The 13,864-nt window shown below is 40.5% G+C and overlaps 1 protein-coding gene across 2 annotated transcripts in view; it reads left to right on the top strand.

Annotated features, from left to right (window-relative positions):
* The window catches only part of LOC110970813 (kinesin-like protein KIF20B), a 98,034-nt gene extending 85,360 nt beyond the window's left edge, over window positions 1-12,674 (top strand). For both annotated transcript variants that reach the window (XM_051959748.1, XM_051959747.1), the window contains 2 exons: window positions 5,443-5,588; window positions 11,475-12,674. In XM_051959748.1, coding sequence (XP_051815708.1) covers window positions 5,443-5,588; window positions 11,475-11,555 — 227 coding nt within the window. In that variant the 3' untranslated portion in view covers window positions 11,556-12,674. The remainder of the gene's footprint in view (window positions 1-5,442; window positions 5,589-11,474) is intronic.
* The last annotated feature ends 1,190 nt before the right edge of the window (window positions 12,675-13,864 follow it).

Here is a 13,864-nt window from a genome sequence, read left to right as displayed (position 1 = left end):
AATGCACCGGGTTTTAAGAACCCGGTGGTGGCAGCTGTTGTCTGTTGAATGACTGAAAGGTCAGCGTGAGGACTTTGAAGAGATTTTCTTAAAATGAAAGAGGGGGGAAAATGGTGGTGGTAATGACAACAAATCCCACAGAAAAGACCAAAAATGAACGTATCTACTGACAGGTTGTGTGTGTGCGTGGATTAAAGGCTGATATATCACACTTCTCTCTGCTGTAGAGCTCCACTGCTGTCCAACAACTGCTGAACCACATGATTGATGCATTCTGAAGGACAACCTGCCTCTTCATCACCGCAAACACACTCTGTAGTTTATTTGGACACACCTTCCTGCAGTTTCAAATACACTGCCCATCCAAAACAAAGTCACACACTCCAATATTTCATTGAATCGCCTTTAGCTCTGACAACAACACACACTAGCTGAGGCATCGTTTCAATAAACTACGATGTCACAGTATTTATTTCTGTCCACAGTTGCATTAATTGTTTACCAAGATCTTATATTGATGATGGGAGAGTCGGACAGCTGTGCAAAGTATTCTTCAGCACATCCCAAATATTCTCAGCGGGGCTGAGGTCTGGACTCTGTGGAGGACAATCCATGTGTGAAAATGGCATCTCATGCTCCCTGATCCACTCATTCTCAGTGTGAGCCCCATGAATCCTGGCATCGTCATCTTGGAACATGTCCATGCCATCAGGGAAGAAAAACTCCATTGATGTAAAGACCTGGGGCCTCATTTATAAAACATTGCGTAGGATCCATACTAAAGTTTGCGTACGCCAAAAATACAGCCTGTACAGGGCTGATTAATGGTTGGACGCTCATCCCATTCGGCCGCATATGGATAAATAAACAAAATTCTTTACTTCTTTTTGCCTTTTTACTGTGATGGTTGCAGTGAAGAGTGACAGGAAATGGGGAGAAGAGTAAGGGGAAGACATGCATAAAAGTGCCGCGGGCAGGAATCGAACCTGGGTCACTGCGTCGGATACCACCCCTGCAAATGGGTCTTCTGCTTTCCCCGATGAGCCATACGGGCGCCGGGTGATCAGTAAACAAAATTATTTAATAAAGATCACCGCACCGGCCCCAGATGTGGCCCTTCGGTCAAACGACCGAATGAAATAACGTTCAATCCGCCCCTGTTGATATATGAACATAGTTCTGCAAATACAGTCGTCGGCTGAATGACGCACTATATGAACATCTACAACAATGAGGGTTTATGATTATCCGGCTCTACAAGTCTAATATGTGATGACAATAAAGGTTTGAGATCAATCTGGTTTCAGTTCGCCACTTCACCCTCCGGCACTGCCGTTCCCTCTGTCTCCAAAATGTGCTTAAGCAAGCATCAAAGTTCGCGCACCGGTGCACACATTCTCACGCCAAGTTTGTTTTAGAAATCACAACGTACACAGCGTACGCCACTTTCTACGCAAAGTTTGTGATTTACGCCCTGTTTTGTGCGTAAGGAAGCATCAAGAATCAAGGTTGGCGCACCGGTGCGCACATTGTCACGCCAAGTTTGTTTTTATAAATCACAGCCTTTGCGTAGAAAGTGGCGTACGCCACTTTCTAGTACGCCACTTTCTAGTACGCCACTTTCTAGCCCTGTTTTGTGCGTACGCAAGCTTTATAAATGAGGCCCCTGGTCATTCAGTATATTCAGGTAGTCGGCTGACCTCATTCTTTGGGAACATAACGTTGCTGAACCTGACCAACCTCAGTTCATAACCCTAACCCCCACAGGCTGGTAGACACTAGATGTGATGAGTGCATCACTTTATCCACCTCTCTTCTTACCCTGATGCCCCCATCACTCTGGAACAGGGTAAATCTGGACTCATCAGACCACATGACCTTCTTCCATAGCTTCAGAGTCCAATCTTTATGCTACCGAGCAAACTGAAGTCTTTTTATCCTGATTAGCCTCACTGATCAGTGTTTTTCTTCGAGCTGCACAACTGTTTCGTCACAATCCTTCAAGTTCCCTTCACATTGTGCGTGTGGAAATGCTTTCGCTTTCACTATTCAGCCGTGAGTTCTACCGTTGATTTCCTACGATCATCTACGAGTTTGTTCTGACCACATTTGTTCCTCATAGATGATTGTTCACCACTTTCCTTCCAGGTTTCAATAATACAGTTCTTAACCCGATATAAGTAGTTTTCAGAAATCTTCGTAGTTCTTTTCTTCGCTTGATGCAGGCCAATAATTTGACCCTTCTGAGACATATTAACATCCTATCCATGACCACAGGATATGTCTTCCAACATGGTTTTTAAAGAAATGGGAAGCTCCTCACTGCATCAGCTAGGGTTAAAGAAGTTGTTGCAGCTGAAATGTATTCATCACTGCAGTAATCCAGTGGAAGGCTCTTACCTATTTGCTAAGTTAAATCTAAGTGGTGACTTTATTTTTGGACAGGCAGTGTATAATTATCCACTAACAGTTCAACAGAAACAGCATATACACACGTGGACAAAATTGTTGGTACCCCTCAGTTAAAGAAGGAAAAACCCACAATTCTCACTGAAATCACTTGAAACTCACAAAAGTAACAATAAATAAAAATTTATTGAAAATTAAATAATCAAAATCAGCCATCACTTTTGAATTGTTGATTAACATAATTATTTAAAAAAAACAAACTAATGAAATAGGGCTGGACAAAAATGATGGTACCCATAATTTAATATTTTGTTGCACAACCTTTTGAGGCAATCACTGCAATTAAACGATTTCTGTATTTGTCAATGAGCGTTCTGCAGCTGTCAACAGGTATTTTGGCCCACTCCTCATGAGCAAACAGCTCCAGTTGTCTCAGGTTTGATGGGTGTCTTCTCCAAATGGCATGTTTCAGCTCCTTCCACATATGTTCAATGGGATTCAGATCTGGGCTCATAGAAGGCCACTTTAGAATAGTCCAACGCTTTTCTCTCAGCCATTCTTGGGTGTTTTTGGCTGTGTGTTTTGGATCGTTGTCCTGTTGGAAGACCCATGACCTGCGACTGAGACCAAGCTTTCTGACACTAGGCAGCACATTTCTCTCCAGAATGCCTTGATAGTCTTCAGATTTCATCGTACCTTGCACACTTTCAAGACACCCTGTGCCAGATGCAGCAAAGCAGCCCCAAAACATTACTGAGCCTCCTCCATGTTTCACCGTAGGGACAGTGTTCTTTTCTTCGTATGCTTGGTTTTTGAGTCTATGAACATAGAGTTGATGTGCCTTACCAAAAAGCTCCAGTTTGGTCTCATCTGTCCAAAGGACATTCTCCCAGAAGCTTTGTGGCTTGTCAACATGCATTTTTGCAAATTCCAGTCTGGCTTTTTTATGAGTTTTTTTCAGCAGTGGTGTCCTCCTTGGTCGTCTCCCATGAAGTCCACTTTGGCTCAAACAACGACGAATGGTGCGATCTGACACTGATGTACCTTGGCCTTGGAGTTCACCTTTAATTTCTTTGGAGGTTGCTCTGGGCTCTTTGGATACAATTCCAACGATCCGTCTCTTCAATTTGTCATCAATTTTCCTCTTGCGGCCACGTCCAGGGAGGTTGGCTACTGTCCCGTGGGTCTTGAACTTCTGAATAATATGAGCCACTGTTGTCACAGGAACTTCAAGCTGTTTAGAGATGGTCTTATAGCCTTTACCTTTAAGATGTTTGTCTATAATTTTTTTTCGGATGTCCTGGGACAATTCTCTCCTTCGCTTTCTGTTGTCCATGTTCAGTGTGGTACACACCTTTTCACCAAACAGCAGGGTGACTACTTGTCTCCCTTTAAATAGGCAGACTGACTGATTATGAGTTTGGAAACACCTGTGATGTCAATTAAATGACACACCTGAGTTAATCATGTCACTCTGGTCAAATAGTTTTCAATCTTTTATAGAGGTACCATCATTTTTGTCCAGGCCTGTTTCATTAGTTTGTTTTTTAAATAATTATGTTAATCAACAATTCAAAAGTAATGGCTGTTTTTGATTATTTAATTTTCAATAAATTTTTATTTATTGTTACTTTTGTGAGTTTCAAGTGATTTCAGTGAGAATTGTGGGTTTTTCCTTCTTTAACTGAGGGGTACCAACAATTTTGTCCACGTGTGTATACATGTGTAAGGAGTTATTTCATGAAAGTGTTGAGAAACACTGTTTATTTTCGTGTCTAAAGAGATTTAGTTACAATAGAACCTTTAAAGGATATTTTAGGTAGTCTTTTTATGAATCAATGGAAAGGGCCAAAGTCTATTTAAAAACCAATAATTGACCAAATGCGATGAAAAAATAATGCCTGATGCCCTTCTACAGATGCAGGTCTCTATGCGATTTGCAGTTCATCTAGAGGCAAACTGCAGTAATGAAGGCCATTAATGATGAAAAGTGTGGATCATTTCATCTATAGCCACCGTTCACAGCAAGTTCTTTGCTGATGCAATATTTCAGAGAGGATAAAATTTAGTTTGGGTAGTATTTAAAACGCGTCGGCATTCAAACTGTGATCAAAAAGAACACCAGCGTTATTTAATCGGGGCTTTTCGTAACCAATCTCTCCACACACACACACACGCTCATAAACACCAAAGCTTTGCTCATGAATATGGCGTACATTACATTCATCCCCCATCCAGTCGTTTATTGATTGTGTCCAGGAGGCAATATTACTGCTCAGATTGGTTTTCAGAATTTAAAAAATCTACAGCTGGGAACTTGCATAAGACACACAAGGACACCCCTGCCGGAGTCGTTTGCCGAAGGATAACGCAGGTTTGACAAAACACCCGGGCAAGGACCCCGAGTTTGGGACACTAATGATGGCTTAGAGGGGAAAGTTAAGGCGGCGAACATATTGGAATCAACCGGAGTCGTCTCTGTGTTTTTATCCTCGGGGACCGGCAGTTTCTCTCGTTCAATTCATCGTCGCCCCGGGGTTCCCAAAGCAAGGGTGCCGTTGTCTGCCACCATCTGATCTTCCCTCCATCTCGCCTCCTCTTCCACTGTTCCCTTCATCCTGTCCCTCCATCTTTCATCTCTCACCTTCAGTGTTCGGTTGTCTCCGTTATTTTACCGCCAACACTTTGCTCTTCCTGTCAGTCTTTCCCTCCCTGGCAGTCTCAAATGTGTGCAGCACTGCTGGTAAATATGTTAATGAGAGGATAAAAGTCTTAAATTTTTAGAATCAGAAGGACAAATTTATTGCTTTTTCTTTTTTTTACGGGAATTGATTATCAGTCTCTCCTCCTTGTTTATAGTAATTACATTAATGCCTTAAATCTACAGTTGAAATGGTTTATTCAGAGGGATCCGGACACCCTGAGTACTTCTAACAACAGAGCAGTTCAACAATGTAAAATTAAAAGTGCAATAAATTTATCTCTGCCCTCTGTTCAGCATCTTTCCCTCTGTCACTGTCTCCAACTCTGCAGCCAAGAAGATGATGAGTCTGGTGAGCGGTCGGGTCGATGCAGATTCAGCAGCCTCCACTTCCTCCCTCGGCCTGAGAGCCAAAAAGAACAAAAGAAAACTGTACAGACCTGAAATCTCCTCACCCATGGACATGCCCTCCCACCCAGTAAGTCTCTCTCACACTGTATCACCAGAGCTGGATAACAAACTCAGTACTTCTTTGGCACCAAAATATCTGTAGCACAAACCATAAAACAACTTTTGTCTCATGTTTTTGATCATAGTTGCTGATTTAAGTCCAATTTTTCGCTAGTTTTCAGCTCTTTTTATCTGTTGTAAAGTGACTGCTCGTGCTGGATTCTAAGCATTTGGCACGTCGGGTCTAATTTGTGACTCATATGTCATCATTTGTACATAACCTTAGCATTTTTCAATGAAGATATGTTTATTTTATCTCCACATATTTGTGTGCATTCCTTTAAAACTTTTCTACCTTGCAGTTTTATGCAAAATCCAAAAATGCAGGGGGCACACGACTTGTAAAATGTCATGATTTGTGTTTAAATAACGAGAGTGTAATTGTAAAATCATTAATAACTCACTAAACAATGTTTGTTTGGGAAGCTCCACTGATGTTTGTGGCTTGATCTGAGACAAATCTAGCGCTCTGTCACCCAAAACCCGCCTATGCAGATCTGTTATTAAAAGTAACTGGGAGCCATAACTTAACGAGCAAACAGCATCTGAACTCTGCCTTTAGAAAAAGCTGCTGTGTGTGTTTGTCTTCTCTCCTGCTGTGATCAGAGATGACACACAGCTCAACATGTGAGTAAACGTCAAGCTGGCCTCCTCCTTGTTTAATTATATCGGTGTCAGAAAGCTTCCTTCAAATGAAAAAAGCAGTTGTGGTGGAAATCAATGGCATCAGTCTGCAAGCTGACCTGCCACAAAGCATAGCCAGCACCCTAATCCTTAGCATGGTTGGTTAACCTAAAAATGTCTGTCTGTGAAAAGTTAACAGTCATTTGCAAGTTTTCTGCTGTAACGGACTTCATGACACTCAATCCTACACTGTAATCGGTAGGAATATTGCACAATCGCTGAACAAACTCCTTCATGCAATAGGACATGATCCCAAATGCTAACGAGTGCTTAGCTTCGTTTTTATTACTGATTCTGTCAATAATATTGCAAAGCTACAGGGTAATTGTAGCCCGCCAAATAATATCACGTGACACAACAAAGACCTCCAAAGTAATGGACACAATGTTTCACAACTTTTTACAGAAAGCAAATGTAGGTTCACCAGCCAACAAGCTACCAGCTAAGCAACACAGCTAGCTTTTGCTGTGCATATAAATTATCTAGCTAAATTTGTTTTGTACCATAATCAGCTCTCCGGTTTCACTCCAAATGTCAAGTGATCACGTACATGTTAGCTCCACTATACTGATAAACAGAAGTTGTGCTATTCTAATGGGCTGATATGGCTTTAAGGTTAAGGCTGCATCGTCACCTGTTGGTTTGGCTCTTGACTGCACTTCAGTTGCTTCTTTAGTGTTTTCAGAAATACCTGTGTTGATTTGGATTAATCCTAAGTAAGGAGGAGGTTAGTTTGACTTCCCTGACACTAACTGGGCAAAAAGAAGCCAGCACAGCATGTTCTGAAGTGAGTTCATAAAGTCTGGCTCTGAGTAGCCTCTTTGAATGAATAAGTGTGAATAAAAATAGATTTCTATGATAAAAAGTTAACTACCAAAAAAGGAATGAGAGGACATATTGCTCCATGGAAGCAGCTAGTTAGTTATGCCTCTTGTTTGGCCTTCTTCTTATTCTGTTTAGTTTAACGGTGGCTGCCATCCATAAATGTTGCATAACCGCCGCCTACTGCAAACACGCCGTCTTCCCTGTACTAGAACAGTCTGAAAACAATCCACAAACATCAGTGAAGATTCAAAAATCTGTTGACATTGAGAAATGCTCAATTGATGTTCAGATTCTGATGTAAGAGATATAAATTACTCATCATTTAGACACGAGTCACGTCCAAATGACGATGTACGAGTTAGATCTAGAGGTACGAGGCACTCCGCATTCATTTTTAGATTGTATCTTAGCTTGAGCTTAGATGTGCATTCTATTACCATATTGTAGAAAGATGTTTAGATTTCTCCAAGCAAGGTATCAATAACAATATAGATTAGGTGTTGATATACATGTTCAGAATTGTATTTGCATCTACCAATTAAAAATCACAGGTGTACAGATTTAGGAAATGATTAATAAGAAATACTCCTCATACACCCATCTCCTAAACCCATGATTGCTCAAATGTGGTGTTAAAAACAGACTTGTTTCTGATATGATAACACTTAGTGACCTTGGCCAAATTCAGTTGCTTGACTGAAGTCATAGCAAAAATTGTGACATTTCAAACCTGACCTTAACATCCGGAGGCTCTCATGATTCATTTTGTGCAACGGGAGACAAGACATTAAATGGTAAATGGTCTGTATTTATATAGCGCTTTACTATACCTGCAAGGTACCCAAAGCGCTTTACATGATACGTCACATTCACCCATTCACACACACATTCACACACTGATGGCGGAAGCTGCCACGACCCATCAGGAGCAATTAGGGGTTAGGTGTCTTGCTCAGGGACGCCTCGACATGAACACGACGGGCCCAGGATTGAACCGGCAACCCTCCGGTTGCAAGACGGCCACTCTACCCACTGAACCATGCCGCCCCCACATTAGCAAGCAGCAAAGCAACTGATAGAACAGCAGCAGCTCCAGAAAGAGCAGAACCAGCACGGCCTTTCACTCATTAGCAGTAATAGTACCTCACTTTGGATAGTTTCAATGATAGCACATTGTGGTGTCAGTTAAACCACTCATCTGCTACTCATCAGATTCATAGTTGCTAGAACTCCAACTAGGATAAACTTAATAATGTATCAGTAGATCATGATCAGTTTATAATTACATGCAATGTTTTCTAGATTCTCAGTCATCCAGGTCAATGTAATCAAAGGTCCTTTAGTTGGGAAGCAGCTTCTTGATTCTTTAAGATTCCACCTCCCATTCAGCAGACTCTCTGTGTTAGACCCAGGTATCTATTTAAGGACTCCTGTTGCTTGTTATTCTCCCACATGACTGTGACTGAGGTTTGTCAACAACCTAAGACTCGGATGACTCAAAGCGTGAATGGTGGTTAAACTTCAGCTCCAGTAAACAGCAATTGGATTTCTGGTTTTGGTGTCTTTTTTTAGACATTGTGCACAAAGAAGACAGATGGTTTACGCCAGGAATGAAAGAACCCATCTCTAAACAGACTATTAATCAAGTTCTTGTAACGCAGTCTTGAGATCTCTCCTCAGAAATTTACACCTCCATTAACGCCTTCAGTCATCCTTGACCTGGCAGCTTCACAACCATTCCAGGGCTCCATACTGCGACTAAATGGTTACATTTTGCGACCAAAATTTGAGCACGTGCCAGTAAATTTTTCATCTACTCGCGCATGTGCGACCAGTAAATTTCCCGATTCTTTTTTTTTTTAATTACTATTGAGTATTTTTTGTTGCTGACAAACTTCTGCTCCACACTTCAGCCCAGTAGACAGTAATGCACAAATGAGCAGGTTTACCAACCAACACCAACTCCAAAAGTAGAAAGGAGACGAACACCAAAGAAGAAGAAGGAGAGTGAGGGCGGGGGGGGGGGGGAAATAATGGTGAAGCTCCTGATGTTTCACAAAGCCTTTATTTACATTCAGCCTTATTTTGAACACAAATTCACCTTTCTGTCCTTCACTCCTTTCTTGTCCCCATTCCAGCTGCTTCTAAGTTTAGACACATCCTTTGCTATACGGCAACAGCGTGAAACCGTTTTCTTTCGTCTTTACGTGAATTTTCGGACTTTTCAGCAGCATCTTCGTCATGTCAAAAAAACCTCTTCTTAGAGAACCACTTCCTGTGCCGCTGAATTGGTCACAAAATAAAAGCCTGTAGCATTAAAAATGCGTCTTCAAAATAAAAGCCTGAAGGGAACGATTATTTTAACACTAGCAAAACAAAGGCTTGCAAAAAGTGATGAACTGATCAGCAGACCTTTCTAAGAGTAATTTACACGTGATTCGGTATAAATACATAACATGCACATGCATAACACATGCCTGTACTCAGCACAAGGTAATTTTTATTAAAGATTTCATCTGTTGGAAATTATACATCAACTGAGCAGCCTTGGTGGAGTACTGCGCTCTGAGTGCTTTTCTTATGTTGTGTCAACTGCTGCCCAATAAAATGTGAATTGAAAACATAGTTTCTGCATTTACTGTGAAAGTATTTATCAGTAATACAGTTAAAATGAGAGGAAATGTGAATATTCATTTTGCAAGTCGATTTTGGTGTGCGCCCCTCAATTTCCTGGTTGCACTCCTAAAATTTTAAGTTAGGGGCCACTGTGCTCCTAAGAAATAAAGTTAGTCTGGAGCCCTGCATTCACACTTCAAGGCATGCGAGTCCTGAGCTGTGAATGGGCCATTAGCCATTTGAGGTGACACAGAGGTGACAGTATACTAGTATATCTGAGACTCCCATTTGTTAATAACTGAGGAAAAAACCCTTGAATGAAGGTGAAACATCAAAAAAAAGAACAGTCCAGTTTCTTTTTCTTGAATTGAATGACTGATTATCTACACATACTGACTGCATTGTATGCTGCCAATAAGTGATAGTGTAGACTCAGCTTGTGGATCTGTTTAGTGTTGCCTATGTATAGGTCTGTACACTCCTTGGTCCATTGGAATGGATGTATAAACACTGCTCAGCTTGTGTTTGGCTGTTTGTCCTTATGATGAGCCAGTTTTTGTCTCAAAATGCTGCTGGGATGTATTTGGAGAAAATCCCCCTTAGTTTCTGAGATTCTCCAGCTACACATATTGTTGTTCTACCTATTCTACTCTTCTTCCTTTCTTTGATATTGTTCAGTTTGTTATGGATCTTTGTGCAGACTTCATGAAGGTCCATTTGAGGTACCTATAGGTTTTTGGTGCTTTTTTACTTGTGTTGGTAGGACATTCAAAACCCGGTGCTATAGGGTTCTGATAACTTATATCCATGTCAATGGTGGGAGTCCGACTGTAAATATTGGTCTTTGGGTGCAAGTTTCAGATAAACTTCAGTGTTGAGGTTTCCATCTTTAATGTTCACAGAAAAAGGCTTCTATTTCTTGGACTTTGAGTTTGACCCTGGTGCCATTCACACATTTCAACCAGTGGCTGGGAGTTGTTCCTTTTTATGGACATTTTTTCCATTACAGTGAGTAAAGACTAAAGCATGACTGTGCTAAGAGTTCTCTAGTGTCACCCTTTCTGGTCAGACCTCTACATGAAGGAGGTGGAAAGAAGAGTCCTGAGGTGTGTCAAGGCAACAACAGCCCGGTACTGGTTCAGATATGTGGATGACAGTCAGATCAGAAAATAGCCAAGAAGTAGAAACCTTCACAGAATTCAGCGGACCGCAACATCAAGTTCCTGAAGGAGAAAATGAGGGAAAACAAGCTGCTGTTTTTTGGATTCTTCACATTTGAATCCTCAATGTTGAAGTTTACCTGAAACCTGGACAGACAGACCAGTACCTGCTGTTCAGGTTCCACTTCCAACTCAAGTTCATCAAGTTTGTATTGAAAGTAAACAGCCAGAACAATCCCTATTGAGTAAGTCTTACTCTTGAAATGGGCAACATCTTAAAAACGCAAGTCGCTCTCAGCATTGTTTATGTAGATAACATTGGGAACTGACCCTTCATAGTTTTGTCAAAGTTAACGCTCTTGCACATGTAATTATTCCATGTTATTGGCATGAATGAGTGCCTTAATAAGCACTTGGATCAGTTTGTTTTTGCCGATCCACTAAATTAGGTTCCCGATCATCTGATTGGTTGTTAAAGAAGGCGCCTGTACCCTTTAATTACAACCCTGCTGTTGCGCACCAGTACCCCCGTTTTTAATATCTGCTCCATTTTTTTTTCCCTGCTTCAGATCATCAGCAGAGAGCCGGAGGAGAAGGAGAGCGACCACCAGATCATTAAGAGGCGTCTTCGCTCCAGGATGGCTAAATAATTCACCTCCACACAACTGTACACCCTTTATTTGTCTTAAGAAATGAGGAGAATATTCTTCTATGTCCAAAAACATAGAAACCAATTTAAGTAATCTTATTTAATCTGCAGTTCTCAGTATTTCACTATTTACAGAGTTTTAGAGTAGAGCACAGACACTAATATTCTGCTAGTTAAGTGGCATTTAAAGGAATAGTTCATCATTTTGTATTGTGATGTTCTGCTGAGAGTTAAATGAGAGATCAGAGTGAAGCACGGAGCCTTTAAGACTGAAAACTGGATCAAACAGATTTGCAGTTACTGTCTGCTTCAACTTTTCATGCCAAGCTAATCTAATAGTCTCCATCTCCACACCTCACTGACAGAGGTGTCAGTTTGTCATTTAACTCTGAACAAATAAGTGTTTTTTTAATCAAACTTAAATACCGTTATCATTTAATCAACTCTATTCCTCAGCTTTTACTTTTCCTGAAATGCTATTATGTCCACATTTACACCAGATGACTCCAAAGTCGCTGCATTTACTCTTAAATAGGAAGCACTCTACATTTGTACATATTTTCTAAACACTTTATACCTGAAATGATGCAGATTTTTTCTACTTTAATGTGCAATTTCTTATTCCAAGTCCATTTGTTGTGATGGAGTTCGATTTGATTATTGATAACTGTTTTGTGGTTTCAATTCTGAAGGAGCTGCTATTGCATGGTTGAAAGTGTCTCACATCACTCTAAGTAACTTTTTCTAGGTATCAAAATGCACAGTTTTTCAGAGATCCACTACACATTTGATAGACTGCACTTTAAATTTAAGTCGAGGAACAAAAATGTGACTGTAGGCTGAAAGAAAATCGCTGGTTCTACTGTGTTACTGAATCTGCTTCACAGTCTTTCTGGTTCTAGTCGACCCTTTGATGCACAACATGGGTCACAATTGGCCCATATTCAGTGGAAAATGGGTATCTCTTGACCAATGCTGTGCATCAAAAGGTTAAAGGTTTTAGCTTCAGCACAACTTTAAAGACCTTGTGCATACTTAGTTAATCATTTTCTGTTCTAGATGAAGGACTTCTGACTTGTTCTTTTGTATGGCACATTAAAAAGTTTGTTTCATTCCTGAAGTTGTGCACTTTTCATTCATATCATTACAGAAATTCTTCTTTTTGCTACCTATGTTGTACAGGTGTACTTCTCAAGAAGATGAAATGATGGTTCCTTCATTCCACTGGTTTGAGAAAAAAACCGAAGGAAAAGTTTAGAATTTATTCAAGAAAATCAACTTTGCTGTAATTCCAAGGTGTTCGTAAATAACACAGACAGGTAATAAATAATACTGGAGGTCATAAACTTGTTTGGTTAATTCACAACTTTAATCCTGTTTCTTTCTTGAAAAGCACTTTAGCTCAACATCCGTCACTCAACATTGACTTGAGTTCTACTGAAACACCTACGATTATACGACCTGACTGACTGAGAATCTGCTCAGACATTAGTAGCATGTTATATAAAATACACGCCGTCTAATGTAGCTTCTAAACTTCCTTCAGACTCCTTTTTGCAGTTCAAGACCCACAATCACAGCTGAGGCTACAGCAAAGCAGGGCTCTAAAAGCCACTTGTCAACACAAATCACTGTCAGGGCACCAAAATTAGGCAACGTATCAATCACCTGCATGACCACAGATGTTGTATAACTGCAGTCAGGCGTCAAGGAGAAGTTTTAAACTTCTGCTATTAATGACACTGCAGAGGTGGGAAAAGACTGGAAGCTGCTTCTGAAGGTGTGTGGGCACAAATATGTGAAATCTGTTCAGGCTGAGCAGCTAAACTGAGGAAAACATGTGGAGGTTCTGAACCAGAGAGGTCAAAAACATGAAAGAGTTTGATATTAGAAGACTTGTTTTTATGTTCAGCTGCTGAAGGACGAACTCAACTTAAAACTAATGTTAAGATGTGAACACATGAACAGGATTTATGAGCAATTTACCTCTCAGAACCCTGTTTTTTTTCTCTGCAATATAAAGTCCTGCACCTTTACAGAAACCACAACCATGAAGGAGGAGATGGAACTCAAAATTGTATTTTTTTTTTTTTTTTTGCAGAATAAACATGTTAAAATGCCATAAATCATGACTAAGGAACAAACAAAAGTTAAATCCATATTCAACATGTACAGCATTTTCAAAATGTCCACAGGTGTTGCCAATACCTGCACAACTTACGATAGACACTGCCATTCAAAGGTTTGGGGTCACCTAGACAATTTCATGTTTTCCATTAAAATTCACACTTTTATCTATGTGCTAACATA

This window comes from Acanthochromis polyacanthus, chromosome 15, assembly GCF_021347895.1.
Source record: "Acanthochromis polyacanthus isolate Apoly-LR-REF ecotype Palm Island chromosome 15, KAUST_Apoly_ChrSc, whole genome shotgun sequence".
NCBI classification, from domain to species: Eukaryota; Metazoa; Chordata; class Actinopteri; family Pomacentridae; genus Acanthochromis; species Acanthochromis polyacanthus.
The sequence above is the reverse complement of the archived record's forward strand: the minus strand, read 5'-3'. Positions and strand labels throughout refer to the sequence as shown.